Source organism: Phascolarctos cinereus, unplaced genomic scaffold (genome assembly GCF_003287225.1).
Source record: "Phascolarctos cinereus isolate Bilbo 61053 unplaced genomic scaffold, phaCin_HiC Scaffold_726;HRSCAF=1367, whole genome shotgun sequence".
Taxonomy (NCBI): domain Eukaryota; kingdom Metazoa; phylum Chordata; class Mammalia; order Diprotodontia; family Phascolarctidae; genus Phascolarctos; species Phascolarctos cinereus.
Window position 1 is genome coordinate 249,744,717 of NW_027556098.1, and position 17,473 is coordinate 249,762,189.

Consider the following 17,473-nt stretch of genomic DNA (forward strand, 5'->3'; position numbering starts at 1 on the left):
TAAGAAAAAATGTCAGGACAACACACGGTGATTACCCACAGATGTAAAGTGGTAGATTCAGGGTTTGAACTGTGTCCTCTGATATAAGATGTTATATGAATGAAAACTGTAGTCACCATTATTATCCATGTACTAAGTGGAAACAAATAGAAAACATTTGGAGGTAAAATGACTTACGGTTTTTTTCTATTGAACGAAAAGCCTAAATTTTAATTAGACAAGTTATAATGCAAAGATGAAAGTTACATTTAGGATCATGGGATTTCAAGAGGAGAAGGGACTTTGGAAGTCATTTAATCTAAGCAATGCCTGACTAATACATGATTTTGCAACACATACAGAATACCCTTGCAATAGGTCCAGTTTTCTTGAGCTCTACTGACCAATTCTAGACAGCTAGGTGGTGCAGTGGATACAGTGCTGGACCTGGAGTCAAGAGGATCTGAGTTCAAATCCAGCCTCAGACATCAGTTGTGTGACCCTAGGCAAGTCACTTAACCCTGTTTGCCTCAGTTTCTTCATCTGTAAAATGAATTGGAGAAGGAAGTGGCAAACTACGTCAGTATCTTTGTAAAGAAAATCCCAAATGGGGTCACAGAAAGTTGGATATGATTGAAACAACTCAACAAAGGTCAAAAAAAAAAAAAACCAACCTTGACTAAAGCTTGAAATGGCTAACAATACAACCAATCATATTGCTCATTTTAATAGACATTCACAATTGGCAGAGCTGAAACTACAAAATTACTGAGATTGGTGCAGTCCTTATGTTTGATAAATGAAGAAATTATTATCTAGTTTGTATATTACTCGTACTCAGTTTCTTCTTTTATTCCATTGTATTCATTTGTAGCACCTTTAGATAGAGAAAGTAGGTAAAAATGGATGAAATTCAAGACATTCAACTGTCTGGTTTAAAAAAGAAAGTTCAATCATTTTAACATGTAATACTTTTAAAATATAAAATAGACATACTCAAAATTGAGTCATCACGTACACAATTGTACTAAACAGAGGTATGACCAATTATACAGCATATTATTAACCACAATTAAATCATATCTATAAGCAAACTGATAACTACAACATTGATCCCCTGCCAGGATTTTAATCATCAGAGGTCAAAAGCATACTCTACTAAACATAACTGAGAATTAAGTACGTTTTACTGTTCTTAGGAAAGTCATTGCCTGTTCAAGATCTGCCATCTATTTACATATGTGCTATTTATAAGAACAAAGAGAAATAGATTCAATAAGTGAACTCAAGCTGACATGCTAAAATGTAACACCTGGAGTAGGGATTTATAAAATATAAATTCCTTTTGAAAAAGAAGGAAGATGAGAGACTGATTTGACTGAAGGCCACAGTGCTTCTGGTCACAGGTATAAGAAAAATGCCATAGGGTTAGACCAGACTAAAAAGGAGAGATACCTTGCTTTTCTCTTCTATGTCCCCTGATCTGACTGGAAGTAGGAAAAATCTAGGGATAGACGAAGGCTTGGAAATCCTTCAATGTCATTTTCTCTGGGATTTCCCAAATTAGTCAAAGGTAAGTTTAGATAAAAAGCATTAGCTAAAGCACTAGGTTAAGTGCCTACTAAGGCATTCTGAGATAGAAGGAATAGGCCAGAACATGATGGCTTTCCAGGAGAAATTCAGGAAACACAGAAGCATTGATGTTCCCAGGCCTCTAAGAGTCCAAACATCTAATCCATTTATTGCCAAAGCTGATAGTAGCTTCAGTGCTCAAGTGGATCTGAAGTTCTCAAAAGGTACAATGTTAAAGGTGAATGTAACGGAGGTTTTGGACCATGGAGAAAAGGGGAAAATTAATGAGGCTGTTAAGAAGGCTCAGAGTATACCAAAGGTTAAGCTCTACAAAGATAACTGCTTATATTTCCATCATAGGTCCTTGTGTTTCTTTAGAAAACATTGTTCCAATATTTTCCCACCTGTTTCAGGTATCTATTAAGTACAAGCTGTGTAACATGAAGTTTTTTTGCTAATAAAATGTTTAATTGCCTAAGAAGGTTGGCTTTGTCTATATTCTGCAAGACACATTCACAGAAATAAATGATTAGCAAGTCTGAAGTAAGCAAGATAAGTGAGACTACCACCTGGTGGTGTCTCCCTAGAACTTCAGCAACATGATCCCTGGGGCTCAGAAACCATGGAGAGATACCAAAGCTGTTAAACCCACAAACTGACAGATAATGCCATAACTGCAATTTAATTCCTTGAAAAGTGGCAATCTAAGCATGGTGTATATATAGTACCTGATAACTGGAATGCCTAATAAGATCTTATTTTTTTCAAAAAATCATGACATGAAGAAATGAAATATATACATACTGTATAATATATATACACACACACACACACACACACACACATACATATTATATGTGTATGCAAAGATACAAACGTGTGTGTGTGTGTGTATGTGTGGTGTGTGTGTGTGTGTGTGTGTGTGCACAAACATAAAACTAATCCTTATATAGGTACAATTTCCATGTATTCCAACTATATTAATTATGGTCTACTGAAAAACTATTGGGAATATATAAATAACCTTTTGTTGTCGATGTAATTTGTTGTTATTCAATTGGTTTAGTCACATCTGATTCTTCACGATTCCATTTGGGGTTTTCTTGGCAAAGATACTAGAGTGATTTGCTATTTCCTTCTCCAGCTCATTTTACAGATGAGGAACTGAGGCAAACAGGATTAAGTAACTTGCCCAGGGTCATACAGCTAGTAAGTGTCTGAGGCTGGAATTGAACTCAGGTCTTGCTAACTGCAGGCCCAGCACTCTCTCCACTGTGCCACCTAGCTGGCCCTGTTGATGTAAAGGCAATGCTTAAAGAAACCATGGGGAAAGAGGAAAATGTGTAAGATAGAATTATAATCCACTTGGAAAATAAACATTTTCTGCCTTAATTTATCATATTTATGGAACAAAATACTTCTTACAAAGGCACTAATCAATCAGTGCTCACCTCTTTCTGTATTAGGCACTCCCAGATCAATAGTTGGAATTGAACTCTCTGCATAATCACTGTAGTATTCAATGAGTCTTGCCTGACCTTCCCATGTCTGCTTTACAATAGGTACTGGGGGAAAAAGTCACAGAGAAAAGAGATTAAGATCACATGCCTAAATGTGTAGGCAGCAGAGGCAACTCAGAACTGCAACATCTATAAGGCAGTAAGATGGTCACTTGTCCTTAAGTCTCCTAGGACCAAGAGTTTGTTTGTAACCCTGAGAAAAGCTATAGTCGAATGGTGATGATGGGACATGATTCAATCCCACTTCTTGATCAGCATTTTCATGTTCCCTTGAGCAATAAGTTCTGCCTTCATGCTGATAAGTGCATTTACTTCCTTATAAGAAATCCCAGTCCAATTACATCACAGTGTTATATGTAAAGCTCAAATTTTAATTAACCTTTTCCTTCCCCCACAAAATGTTAATTTAAAATCTACTTTTTAAAACATCATTTTTAGCTCAGCTTTAAAAAAAACTGTTATATTGTTCTGGCTAATCTTAGTGTCTTCTGGGATTATCCTTAATGTATTCTGTATATATCATGTCTGTGCATAGTTGTTTGCATGTTGCTTCCCCCAGTAGACTTCGAGAGAACAGAGACTTGACTTTTTTTTTTGCCTTTCTTTGTACATCCAGAGCTTAGCACAGTGCCTGGCATATAGTAGGTGCTTAATAAATACTTCTTGATTGATGGAACTCCCAAATCCACATATGCAGCTCTTGTCTCTTTTTTAAGTTACAGCACTACATCACCAACAGCCTGCTGGACATCTCTTGCATAAGCATCTCAAACTCAGGCTCTCCAAAATGGAATTCATTATCTCCCCCCCCCAAAATCCGTCTTGCTTTCTAACTTTCCTATTTTTGTTGAAGGCACTACCATACTTCCAGTCCCCTAGGTTTGTAATTTCATGTTTGTTCTCAAAGCTTCCTTGTCTCTCCCCTTTCCCCCATCCCATTTAATCAGTTTGCCAATCTTGCTGATTTTACCTTCACAACATCTCTTGCATTCATCCCTTTCTCTCCGCTCACAATTTGGTGACCTTGGTTCATTATCCTTTCTCTCTGTCTCTCTGTTTCTGTGTCTCTGTGTCTCTGTCTCCCTCCCTCCCTCCCTCTCTCCCTTTTCCCTCCAGTTTCCCCCCTGGGAATTCATTCTCCATATAGCTGTCAAAATGGTATTTCTGGAGCACATAACTAACCATGTTACTTCCTTCTTCAAAACACTCCAGAGGTTCCCCATACTCTGAGACAAAATGCAGACTCCTCTGTTTGGCATTTAAAGTCCTTCACAATCTGGCTCTGATAACACATCACTCCCTCTCACATATTATGTCAAACTTTTGCCCCATATATGACTCTTCATTTCCTACATCTGTACATTTGCATCTGCTGTCTCTCATACCTGGAATGTTATCCCTCCTCACCTCCAACAACTGATTGACTGAACTGCCAAACAATTTTTAGGTTCCAACGATTCTTGGATTCCCTTCCAGGCTCACTTCAGGTACCACCTCCTATAGGAGGCCTCACCCAATTTCCCTAGTTTGAGGGCTCCTCCTCCCCCAAAATTATTTCATACTTACCTTGTATATATTTTGCAATTGCTTATTTGTTTAAATGTTGTTTCCCTCCAGTGGAAAGTAAATTCCTTGCAAGCAGGGACTGTTTTGTAATTGCCTTTGTATCTCAAGCCCCTAGCACAATGCCTGGCACATAGTAATCTTTTAATAAATGTTTATTGAATCAATGGATGAATTAATATTAAAGTGATCAATCTTAACCCAATATTAAAGGAATCTCCATGCCATATATGGTCCTATGATTTTTCTACAGTCACAGAAGAGATAGTTCATGCATGTTTTCTGTAGCAAGAGGCAAATTAAATGAAAGACAAAGTAAGGTTGCTGTAAAAAATCTTCACTCTATTCTCTCCTTCCAAAACCCTGTGTAATTAAAATCTTAACCAGGGCACTGCAATGGCAGCTTATTTTTGCATATAATAAAGAAAATGACTTACCATGTAATAGGGCTCTCAGGAGCATGCAGTCACTATATGTTCACACTCTTGGGTAAGATATCCTCCATTATTGCATAACACTGGAAGAAGCTGTGAGGAAAAGTCAAGAATTTCCCTCAGTCTTCAACATGTGTCCTTGCAAGGTGTGCAAATTGTGCATTCATTTTCCTTGGCTTTTAGCCTTCAGTTCCTTTTTGCTCTAATAACTAATCAGGATGGGTGATTCTCCATCAACGAGATGATTCAAATGACACTGAAATAAAAATCAAGGTTGACTCTCCTCCCTGAACTCCTATATTCAACTACATTCTCCCTGCTGGAGTTTTAAATAGTGGTTGTCAATATCTTAGGATAGTTCCCTTTTTCAAATCCCCTTCTTTTTTTGCTCAAACTAGGAATTATTAGATACCAGAGAAGGCTGGAAATTGGCAACAGCCTGTAACAGGATTGATTTTCCCCCTACAATACATGAAATAGGAAATCTCCCAATTTAGCCAAACCTTAGAAAGGTAGGAACAATTGTTATTAGTGTCATTAAGGCATTTGGGACCTAATTTGACTGTTCAATGCTCTTTGCTAGAGAATTCTAAATCATACTGCCTGATTGCTGTATTTCTAAAGAGCTGAATGTTGAGAAAATACTTCTGCAGTTAATTACAATTACAGATTTCACTTTCAATCAATTTAATTTAATTTGATCAAATACAACAATTAAGTGACATCACGCTAATGTTTATGTAATCTCACACACTGACGTACCAAATTAACAGGAAGTGCCTCCTCAATAAGATTAGTTAACAAAATAATTAAAAGTAAGAGCAAAAGAAGGCTAAAAAATGCTTCTATTGTGAAAAAGCTCAGCTGTATAAACTATATATATATATATATATATATACATACATATACAACACATATACATATATATGTATATATATATATATACATATATGGCTTTAGAGGCCCCTTAACCAAAGGAGTAAAACATTACTCTGAAGTACACAACATACATATTTACCTTTGTATGTTTCACTGTGAAGACGACTTAAGCCAAGAATGAAAATAGTTCTCAGACATGCTATAAAGCTACCTTGCAATCAAATGACAGCCTTTGGGCCTATTGAGGAAGGTATTATTAATATTGTACTTGCTTATGATGGGTCTAAGTTGCGTTTACTTATCCACTTTAAAATATGATTGGCTTTTTCTCTATGGGACAGATCCAGGACCACAAGGAGGCACACACATACATACACATAAATGTATGTGTGTATATATACACATATATGTATTTATGCATATATGAATGTGTGTATACTATATGTATATATGATATATAGGAATATATATGCATGTATATGTATGTGCGTGACAAGAATACATACCAAATGTGGGTTATAATTCCACATTAAAGAGAAAAATTTCATGAAAGTGAAACCATTCTACCCCAATGATTGAAAGTGACATTTCCAATTAATCTGTATCCTCAACGACTTGAGAATCCACAAGGAATACTCAAGAACTAGCTTTCATCCACAATTGTTAATCTAATTACTTCTTCTAACAAGGAAATTGTCTTCCACCTGGTTCCTTATAACCCAAGCTTTACTTATATACCTATTTAAGACCCACACGCTATACTCTTCATTACCTGCCTACCCATCAGATTGTTCACTCAAAGACAGAAAACTAGGTAGGGGTTAATCCTAATGTTTGTTTCAGTATATTGATGTGGATTTTACTCTCTGATGCAAAATCACAGCAGTAAAGCTAACTACCTTTTTCTAATCTAAAACAGAACAAAGTATTTATCTCATTTTTTTAAGAAATTAAGAAGCTGTGAAAAGGAACTGAAGGCTGAATAAGTAGCAATTTTGCCTCTTAATTAGATGGGAGACAGCAGGAAGATGGCATATCACAACCCACCATTTAATGAGCAAAAACAGTGGCTGCTACCAGATACTTGAGACATGCACATGATCTGCATAAGAAAGGTAAGGTACAGAAGATTCTTAAAATTTTCTCACAGCTCCCATTACACAATGAAAAACATATGACCCAAGAGCATGGATCAAGTTGAATCAAAACCCCAGTGGTTTTCCTTACTTAAATAGTATTTTGCAGCATTTAATGCTACTTCTTACCCTTACAGTTTTTAAAAGTCTGTTTAAAAGCCTTACCCATGCTTGGATCTTAATGGAAATGCTGCTGTGTAGATGGAGTAGACAGGGATTTTCTAAGCTAACTTGAAAAGTATGTGTCAATAAGAATGTAATGTTTCAAGTAGAGTTACAGAGTATCACACATATAGAGAGTTCAAATAGGCTGGCTCCATCTAGCAGCTACACTTTCCTTTGTATTAGTAGAGAACAATCACAACATTTTTCTTTTGAACATTGGCCTTCCTCCTTTATTGCTAGTTTACCTCAGGAAGTAAAAACTGAATTCTACTTGTGTCAGTTTGTGTTCCATTCATGTCCATTTATGCCAAATGCATTAAAGGTAAGAATGGAATTTTCTTGAGAGCAGTTCAGCCTATCCTTTGAGGTTGTTAATATTTTATACAATCACTAATGGTTGCCAGAAAATGTGTTAGAAGAGTATACTGGTGCTTCTCTGATTAGGGGGAAGAGTAAATTGAGCTAGAAGTCAGAAGTTCAAATCTTACACCAGATACTTAGTAGCTGTGGGACCCTGGGCAAGTCACTTAATCTCTGTCTGCCTCAGTTTCCTGATCTATAAAACGGAGATAAATAACAGCATCCTCCTCTCAGAGTTGTTGTGAGGATCAAATGAGATGATATTTGTAAAGTGGCTTGTAAACCTTGAGGAACTATATATACGCTAGATGTTATCATCATCATCATCATATTAACATTGTTTAATACATAATATTGATAATATAATACTCATGAATAATAATAACCATAAGTAAGCAAATTGCTACTACATAATCCTGTACCTACTCCCCTAATGTTCAATCAGAGAGAGGAATTGATCATTTTTATAGTTTCTCTCTCCACTACTTCTAGGCCACTTCTGTATTTATCAACATCTCCATCAGAGTATATGCAAAGGCAGAAAAAAGATGACACTCAAGACCTAATTCTTCTGCTCAGAAGTGTAAAATTAGAGCTGGAAAAAGACTTCAGTGGGCCACCTGATCCAAACCACTCACTTTACAGAGAGGCCTCAGGAAGATAAGTGACTTACTCATGGTCACACAGGTAGTAAGCAATGGAGATAGATTATAAACCCAGATCCTCTGACTCTGGAGCTGGTACTTTTTCCAATTTAGCATGCTGTTTATTCGTAGCTCCTTCCTATTAATAATTTGTTCAGTCATTTCAATCACATCCAACTATTTGTGACCCCACTTGGGGTTTTCTTGGCAAAGATACTGGAGTGGTTTGACATTTCCTTCTCCAGCTCATTTTACAGATGAGGAAACTGAGGTAAACAGGGTTAAGTGACTTGCCCAGGGTCACACAGTTAGTAAATGTCCCGAGGCCAGACTGGAACTCAGGAAGATGACTTCCTGACTCCAGGCCCAGCACTCTATCCACTGTGCCACCTACTTGCCCACTAATAATTAATAACATCCAGCAAAACAGATGGCAAGAGAGGAGAGCCAAATATTCCTAACCCAAGTTAAGATTGTATTTGGGAGTTAGTTGTGGATTTCTATTTCATCCTGTATTTATTAATACAGAAAATAAAAAGTTGGCTTTTATGAGCTTCTAACTGCTGGCTTTCTAAATACCTGATCTTCAAGAGAGTATCCCTTCTTCATCAATGTCATTAAATGTTATTAGATGTGTTCCTGAATGCACATTGTACTGCTTTGTACTATACTATCATGTTTCTCATGGCTTCCTAGATGTAGAGCTGGAAATAACCTCAGAGTCTATCTAATCCAACCTCCTGATTTTATAGACAAGGAAACTGAGACAGAGAGAGACACAATGACTTGTCTGAAGTGACACAGGTCACTAGTGACAGAGGCATATGCGAAGCCAGGCCTTATGACTCCAAATCCAGCCTTTCCACTGTGCCACAGTGGTTCTGTCTTTGTTCTCCATGGCAATAGCTCATGGCCTTTAGGAAGAAAACATGGTGACTCTCCCAACCAGACAGTAAAGGGCTAGAAAGTCCAAAGCTCCAAGATTCTCCTAGCATATACACAAACTCAAGGGTCACAGGAAACTTAGAAATTCTTTCACATTAGATTATTTCTTTGAATAAACACATCACATTCAAATGAGTCTTACAACCGAAAATTACCCAGGTTTCAGAATAGTCACAAATTTTCACCTTTCTCTGTGACTGGAGCCCAATAGTTAAAAGAAATCAATACATTTGATTGCTTTAGGAGCTGAAGTGTTTGTTTGTCTACTCAATTCCCATAGTCATAGCAGTAAGCATTATTAGAGCTGGAAGTGATCATTAGGCCAGAGCATTCACTTTATAAATGAGGCGCCTGAGGTCTAGAGAAATTCAGTGACTCGTACTAGGTCACAAAGCATGTCAGTGGTAGAAGTGGGACCAGAATCCAGGTCTCCTGATTCCCATGCCAATCTTCTTTCCCTTGTGTCACACGCTTCCTGCTTTTATATTCTTTTATTTAGTAACTACTTTTTAAAAATAAAATGATCTTCAGGCTAAATTCAAGATAGTAGGTGAGGTTATTTTTGGGTTGTGTGAAATAGAGTTCCTGCCTTTCACTGCTTCCATATTTCAATATTCCACTCACAAAATGCTGTCTAATTCTAAGCTGTATTAATTTATTCCTTGTCCCCTTTATCCAGTCATCCAGAAATTTCTGATGGTGCTTAATTAGACAAAGGAAGGCAATAGTATGTGTGCAGGCAAGATACTGTCATGTGCCTATTTAGCTTCCAGGAGGAAGCATTTTGAATCTTTTTTTTAAAAAGCTCACATGAATAATTTCTTAATTGTTCTTAAGGCTTTCCAATGAGATGTGACATTCTGAGAACCTCCCAACAAAACATTGCATATTGTGACTGAATCATCTTCATTTTGCGACTCTAAGACTAACCTTGGGTTCTTGAATTATTTCAATTCATATTCAATTCAATTCATAATTCAAGAATTATGGTTCTGAAGGGATTTTGAGTATGGTAAAAGCTGTCCCCAAGCCTGGATTTGTAGGGCAAAGTACAGAATGCGCAGGAGAAGGAGGTATGAGGCTTCAAGAAAGGCCATGGGACTCCGTCATTTTCTGCTCAGAACACATGTTGGTGTGCCCAAACCTTCACTGGCCAGCCATCCAGACAGACAGCATAATGTAAAGAAAGGGGTCTGCTGCAATCAATGAAAGCTGAGAAAGCCTGACTTAGCAGTCAGCACTTCTCATTTCTAATTCAGCTGGAGATAGAGTTCTGGACTTGGAGTCAGAAAGACCTGGGGTTAGAGCATGCCTCTGATATGTACCAGCTGTGTGACCCTGGATGAGTCAGTTGACTTACCTGAACCACAGTTCCCTCATCTATTAAATGGGGGATGGTGACTGCACCTACTTCACAGTATTATTTTGAGACTCAAATGAGATAATACATGTAATCTATAAATATTAATATGCCACATGAATATAAGTTATCATTACCATTCTGTTGTTGGTGCTTTGCATTCTCAGAGGAGGATTAATCAGTCAACATCATTAAGTACTTACTATGTGCCAGGCACTGGAAATACAAATACAAAGACAAAAATGAAATAGTCCTTGCCCTCACAGAGCTTACATTCTCTGGGTGGAGGCAACATGTATACATAAAAGCATAAACAAAATAAATGCAAGGTCATTTTCAGGGAGAGGTACTAGAAGCTGGGGGCAGAGATAGGTCAGGACAAGCCTCATCTATAAGGAAGGACAGGACCATGGATTTAGAGCTAGAAGGGACCTCAGAGGCCATCTAATCCAGCCCCCTCATTTTACAGATGAGGAAACTGAGTCCCAGAGAGGTTAAATAATTTGTCTAAGGTCACACAGACAGTAAGTAGCAGGGCTAGGACTGGAACCCCACTTACTTGGTTCCAAGTCCAATGCTCTTACCATTTTTGCCATTATGTCATACTGCTCACCTCAAGAGCACTCCTTGGCAGTACAACAAAAAATCTGTACTTTCCCAAAGTATTCTCCATTCTCTGACTTAGTTAATAGGGTGCTCCCACTTTATAAAGCATCTCCCTTTCCCATCTTTTTTTTAATCTCTATTTCACACAGTAGCATAGTTATAAACGTTTTCTTTGGAAGAACATACAGTGAAATCTAGGAAAGGGGTAGATTAGGGACAGTCTTCAAAATTCTCATTGGACCCACTTGATTTTCATATTCCAAACTTTTCACAGGCAACACATGTAACATGATCAATTATTCTAGTAAACTACCAAGATTTCAGTGAGAATCAAAGGTTCTGCACAGTTCAAATTAATTAAATATTTCTGACATATTGTCCCCAAGACAGGTGTTGTCTAAACTTTCTAGCTTATTAATAAAAATGGGGCTTTAACAGGCATTTAAAGGAGCTGTGAATTTATATTTTGGTTTCATATGAATTCATATTAATAAAGTTTAACCCTTTTAGTTTACCTGCCAAAATGAGAAACACTGTTTAACGCAGATTTCATTGGTTGCCCCTTTTGTTCCTGTCTAATTCTTGTCCTTATAAAATGAAGAGCACATTTTAAAAATCCAATAAAAGTAAATGATTCAGAACATACTTCTGTCATCATGAAACTTCTTGCATGTTTTTACAGCAACAAAAACAGCCATCTCCTTCACTGGATTTCCCTATGAGGCAATAAGAAAAAAAAAGATGCATTTATAACTTGAAGTGTTTATTTAAAGTGTGCGTTATAAAATCAAGCATCAACTCTCCCAAACTCCATAAAAAGTGGCTTTTTTATGACAATAAGTCCAATCCTACTGCCCAACTAAATTTAGGTAATGAATGGAGGAATCATTTTAATCACAATTAAAGTAGCTCTTTTCTAATTTTTAATCAACAGGATGGAGAATGTGTAGAAACAGGGAACATTTACTAGAACATGCTTTAATTAGGATCATATTTATATGTCTAGTGTCAATAAAATTAATTGATTTGCTTAAACTTAAGTCTGTAGTTGGGAGAGTTACAGGAGTTAAGATGGAATAGGAGAAAGAAGACAAGGTCAAGAGTCAGAAGACCTGGCCCACTTTAGCTGGCTATGGAACCTTTAGAAATTTACTTAGTCTCTCTGTGGTCCCCCATTTTTTTCATCTGTTACAAATGTGTAGTTTGGACAAGGTGATCTTGATGATGATTATGATAATAGCATCTAATCATATGGTGATTTAAATTTTGCAAAGTGCTTTATACATATTATCTAATTTGGTCTTGGAACCAGACACCAACTCACCTGTCCTAGTTTCCTCATTTAGAAATATTGAGAATTCATTTGTGAAATGATCCTAGTCTGAAGCCTTTGGACTAATGTGAGAGAGAAACATCATCAACCTTGCTTTAAGTATCAATTCCAAAACAATGTCATGTTACCTTCTTTCTGATCAGCCCAAGAAGGTTGTTGTTCAGTCATTTTCAAACTCTCTGTGACCCCATTGGGTTTTTTGTTTGTGTGTAGTTTGCCATTTCCTTCTCCAGCTAATTGAGGAAACTGAGGCAAAGAGGGTTAAGTGTATTTAACGGGCACACAGGTACTGTCAGAGCTTAGATTTGAACTCAGGAAGATGAGTCTTCCTGACTCCAGGCCCAGCACTCTATTCACTTTACCACCTAACTGCCAAAGGGTTCCTCCTCAATAAGTAATTAAGGCAGTGAAGTGACAAAGGCAAGCTGCCTTTCATTGATCCATGGAAGAATAGGAGGAGCCTCTTCCCATATGCCCTAAAGAGATTAGGTTAATGATCCTCCTAAATCAGGGCTCCTTTGGATCGTATCCCTTTGAAGTCTAATGAAGACTCTCTCTCAGAATGTTTTAAATAACTAAAGGAAATATTACATTTCAGTTACACCTTAAAGAAAATTAAGATGTAATTTTTTTTTCCATCCAAATTCACAGACCCCTCAATTTCTCTTAACTGAAATTTATCTGTGGACTCTAGGTTAAGAAGTCTTGACCTAAGAGAAGGAAGAAGCCTCTCTGATTACTTCAACTAATGGAAATATATCTTCTGGGTTCACCTTTGGCCAGCTGGAAAAAGAGGACACTCTGGGTAGTAGTCAAAAGAAATGAATGGTTTCAGGAAATTATTCCCCTTACTAGCTGTGTGACACTGGGCAAGTCACTTAACCATGATTGCCTCACAAAAGAAAGGAAGGAAGGAAGGAAGGGAGGGAGGAAGGAAGGAAGGAAGGAAGGAAGGAAGGAAGGAAGGAAGGAAGGAAGGAAGGAAGGAAGGAAGGAAGGAAGGAAGGAAGGAAGAAAGGAAGAAGGAAGGAAGAAATTACTCTCCACACCTGTGCCAAAACTTAAATGACTGTTGTTCTAATAAAACAAACTGCTAACTGAAATGTTACCAGGACTCTAGATGAACCTTGTTCAGTCTTAACTGGCAAGTATTCCTTGTTCAGGATCCTACAAATTGGGACTTCAAAATTACTTGTGGTAGAGAGATGCCCAAGGTAATGAGATGAGTGTCAGTTTTGACATTTTTCTCAGTAGGCAAAAAATATGCTTACATTTAGAATAATCATAAATTAATACTTGTTTTTGATAGTTTTGTGTATGCAACACAGAGTATAGAATTTTCTTCCACACCTTTGAGGTAGGTGTTATTATTATCTGGAAACTGAGGCAAAAAGAAGTTGAATGACTTGCCCTAGGACATGCAGCTAGTATCTGAAGGAGATTTTAAACTCATGTTTTTTCCTGGCCCCAAGTTCAATCACTCTATTTGTACCATCTTAAGGTCTTTTTCACTCTCATATATGGAGTCTAGTTTTGAGTACACTTGATTTTAATTGTAGACAGTCTGCGTTTGCTAGAAAGGGTCTTCCTCTATCAGTGATTTTTTTTTCCTCCTTTCAGAATGAGTTTTCAATAAGTCAGGGTCTTACTATAGTTAATGAAATGCTTGATCCTATGAAAAACACATGAGCCCAAGTGCTCTTCTTAATTAGCAATAATAAAGTATTCATTGTGCACATTTGTCAAGGTGCTAAATGTGCATATGGTGTATTTTGCATTTTCTTCCTTTTAGATGGAAAGATGTGAAAGACAAGTATCATGACTTTTCTCTATGCTGTAAAATATCTCCTTAGCTCTTCTGCTAATAAGGCATCACTAGTACAAAGAATTTGGGATTTTGTCAGCATGGGAAACTCTCAGTGTGGGAACTCTGCTAATTAGGATCACAGCCTGTCTACTATTTAATAGGAAAATCCTAAGGCACCTGAACCTTAAATTCAGCAAATTTTTCAGGGTGACATGTCTACTAAGTTTCAGAGGAGGGACTAGATCTCTAGTTTTCCTGACTCCAAGTTCACCACTCCACCCCCTGCTGCCTCTGTAATAATAATAATAATATCTATCATATGGTGACAGGGATAGAAGTTACTATTTATAATCCCCATGTCTACTCTCTCCACATCCAACTGAACTCTCACTCTGCTTACAGACTTATCTTCTTTATTCTTGGATCTGGTCACATCATTCTAGTCCAAAGCCCTTCAACAGCTACCTATTACCCACCAAGTAAAGTTCTCTACATTCAAAGCTTTTCATGTTCAGGAGGCACTTAATAAATGCCTGAATTGAATATGGTGTTTCATTTGATAATAACAATAATAACTTACACTTATATAGTGTGTTAAGGTTAACGAAATGCTTTTTTAACAAACATAGTCATAGGAGAAATATCTTCATTTTATAGATGGGGAAACTGAGGCTCAGAGAAGTGACTTGCTCAGGGCATGCAGGTCCTAACTAGCAGATCTAGGGCTCATATTAAAGTCTTCTGATTCCGAATCTAGTGTCCTTCCCACTACAACCCATAACAAGTGCTCAGTAAATTTTAGTTGACATTAATGATTTGACGTAGAATCTGGTCCTTTGTCCCCCATCAGTGAATAATTACCAAGACTCATTGAGTCCGTAATGTTGTACAAGGTGCCAAGGTAGCATGAAGCACATTATATGAATTTAATACATAAAGAAATTTTGCCTATGATACTCACACAAAGCGGTAGAAAAGTATGAAACATTGTGGCACAATTGGTAGCCTTAGGAGAGCTCATATCATCTGTGCAAAACTCAGGCACCGGAGTAAGATGGGGTCCACTGCCTTTGTCCCAAATGTAGAGAGCGATCTATTATAAAACAGATGATTGGCAATGACTACAGGAAGATATGGCAATGACTACAGGAAGATAATAAACAAGATGTAAAGAAAGAAAGGACATAAAGCAATAATTATCTTGAGATTGGTCTCATAATCATTAGAGAATTATTAATTACATTGTGTTTATAAGTCTTATAAACAAACCAACATTCTGAGTACTAAAGGATTCCCAAGTGGGGATACATGAATTTTGTAAAGCAGTAAAACTCCCATCAAAATACTGTAGAGAAATATACAAGAAAATCAGTAGCCTCACCAGCATCACCAAAAAACCTGGTATCTACACCTGAGCTGCATTCTCTTTAAAAGAAAAATACATTCATAGGCAACCTCCACTCTTTGCCATCAGAAAGGGGAAGCAATGGCTCATGTTCCCTCCCACCACCATACTCAACACTTATTTTGCTTCCATTTTCTTTATTAAGGAAAATAATCTTCGAAATTGGGGACTATAACAGAAATGAAACTCAAAATAATCAAGGAAATGGTAAAAAAAAAAATACCTAGCTGCCCTTCATGAGATCAAGTCACCAGGTCAGGACAAAGTTTTCCCAAGACACTGGAAAAAACCATGCAGGCATGACTGCTGAATAAGTGTCATTGGTATTTGAAAAAAATATGAAGAGAACAAATGAGATAAGTGCTCAAGGACTGGAGCCTGAAATCTGTCATTCCCATTTTTCAAAAAAGATAAAGTGAGTTCTTCAAACTAGAGGTCAGTAGGCTTGACTCTGATTGCTGGAAGAGCATAATCTTAAAGGGAGGGATGGGTAACCCTTAGAAAAGGAGTCGATGACCACTAAGAGACAACATGGGTCATCAAAGATGGCTCATGCCAAACTAACATCCTGTCTTTTCTTGACAGCGTAATTAAACAGATTAGGGGGAATATGACAGGCACACATAGTATAGTTGGATTTCACTACAGGATTTTACCAAGTATCTCATGATATACTAGTGGACAAGATGAAGAAATGAAGCCTGGATTCAGAATTGGTTAAATTATACAGAACCTAAAAAAGAGGCGATTACTGGATAGACAGCAACTTGGAGAGATGTTTCTAATGGAGCACTCCAGGGTTTACACCTGGCTTTGATGAACAAGTTAGAAAAACAGCAAAATCTAATTAAGATGAAATTTGCTAGGTACAAATGTTATACCATATATTTGGATTCAATAATAATATCTAGCATTTATATACAGTCATTTTTTTCAGTCGTATCTGACTCTGTGACCCCATTTGGGGTTTTCTTGGCAAAGATACTGGAGTGGTTTGCCATTTTCTTCTCCAGCTCATTTCACAGAAGAGAAAACTGAGGCAAACAGGGTTAAGTGACTTGCCCAGGCACACAGCTAGTAAGCGTGTGAGGCCAGATTTGAATTCAAGTCTTCCTGACTTCAGGCCCAGCATTTATCCACTGTGCCACCTACTTGCCCTAAAATTTATATGGAGCTTTTAAGTTTACAAAATGCTTTAAAAATATTCTCATTTTATCCTCTCAACCACCCTGTGATGTGGGTGCTATCATTATGCCCATTTTGCAGAAGAGGAAACTAAGAAAGTTTAAACAACTTGCCCAGTCACATGGCTAATAAGGATCTGAGGCTAGATTTGAACTCAGGTCTTCCTGATTCCAGGTCCAGCACTGTATCCACTGTGCCAGCTAGCTGCCTGACTCAACCGGTGCAGGATGGGGGGAAACATTGTTAGACATTTTAATCTGGTCCAGCTGACATCTCTGCTGCAGGGCGCTCATACTTCTAGAGTTGGAAAGGACCTGGGCAGGGAGAGGGATAAGTGTTTTTATATAGCATCTACTGTGTTCCAGTCACTGTGCAAAGTGCTTCTTACAAATATCACCTCATCTGATCCTCAGTGTGGAGGCCATCTAATCCAACCCTTTTGTCTTACAGAGGAGGATTAGGAAAGTGAAGTGACTTGCCCCAAAAGGCAAGATTTAAACCTAGGTCCTCTAGGTGCAAGGCCTGTGCTCTTCCAACTGCAAATAACACCTCCGCCACAGTGTGCACACTTGGGGTTATA

The 17,473-nt window shown here is 37.5% G+C and overlaps 1 protein-coding gene across 3 annotated transcripts in view; it reads right to left on the bottom strand.

Moving 5' to 3' along the window:
• The window catches only part of B3GLCT (beta 3-glucosyltransferase), a 130,915-nt gene that overhangs the window by 26,472 nt on the left and 86,970 nt on the right, over positions 1-17,473 (bottom strand). For all 3 annotated transcript variants that reach the window (XM_020997158.2, XM_020997157.2, XM_020997159.2), the window contains 3 exons: positions 15,265-15,396; positions 11,810-11,879; positions 3,003-3,116 (listed from right to left, as the gene is read on the bottom strand). In XM_020997158.2, the coding sequence (XP_020852817.1) occupies positions 3,003-3,116; positions 11,810-11,879; positions 15,265-15,396 (316 nt within the window). The remainder of the gene's footprint in view (positions 1-3,002; positions 3,117-11,809; positions 11,880-15,264; positions 15,397-17,473) is intronic.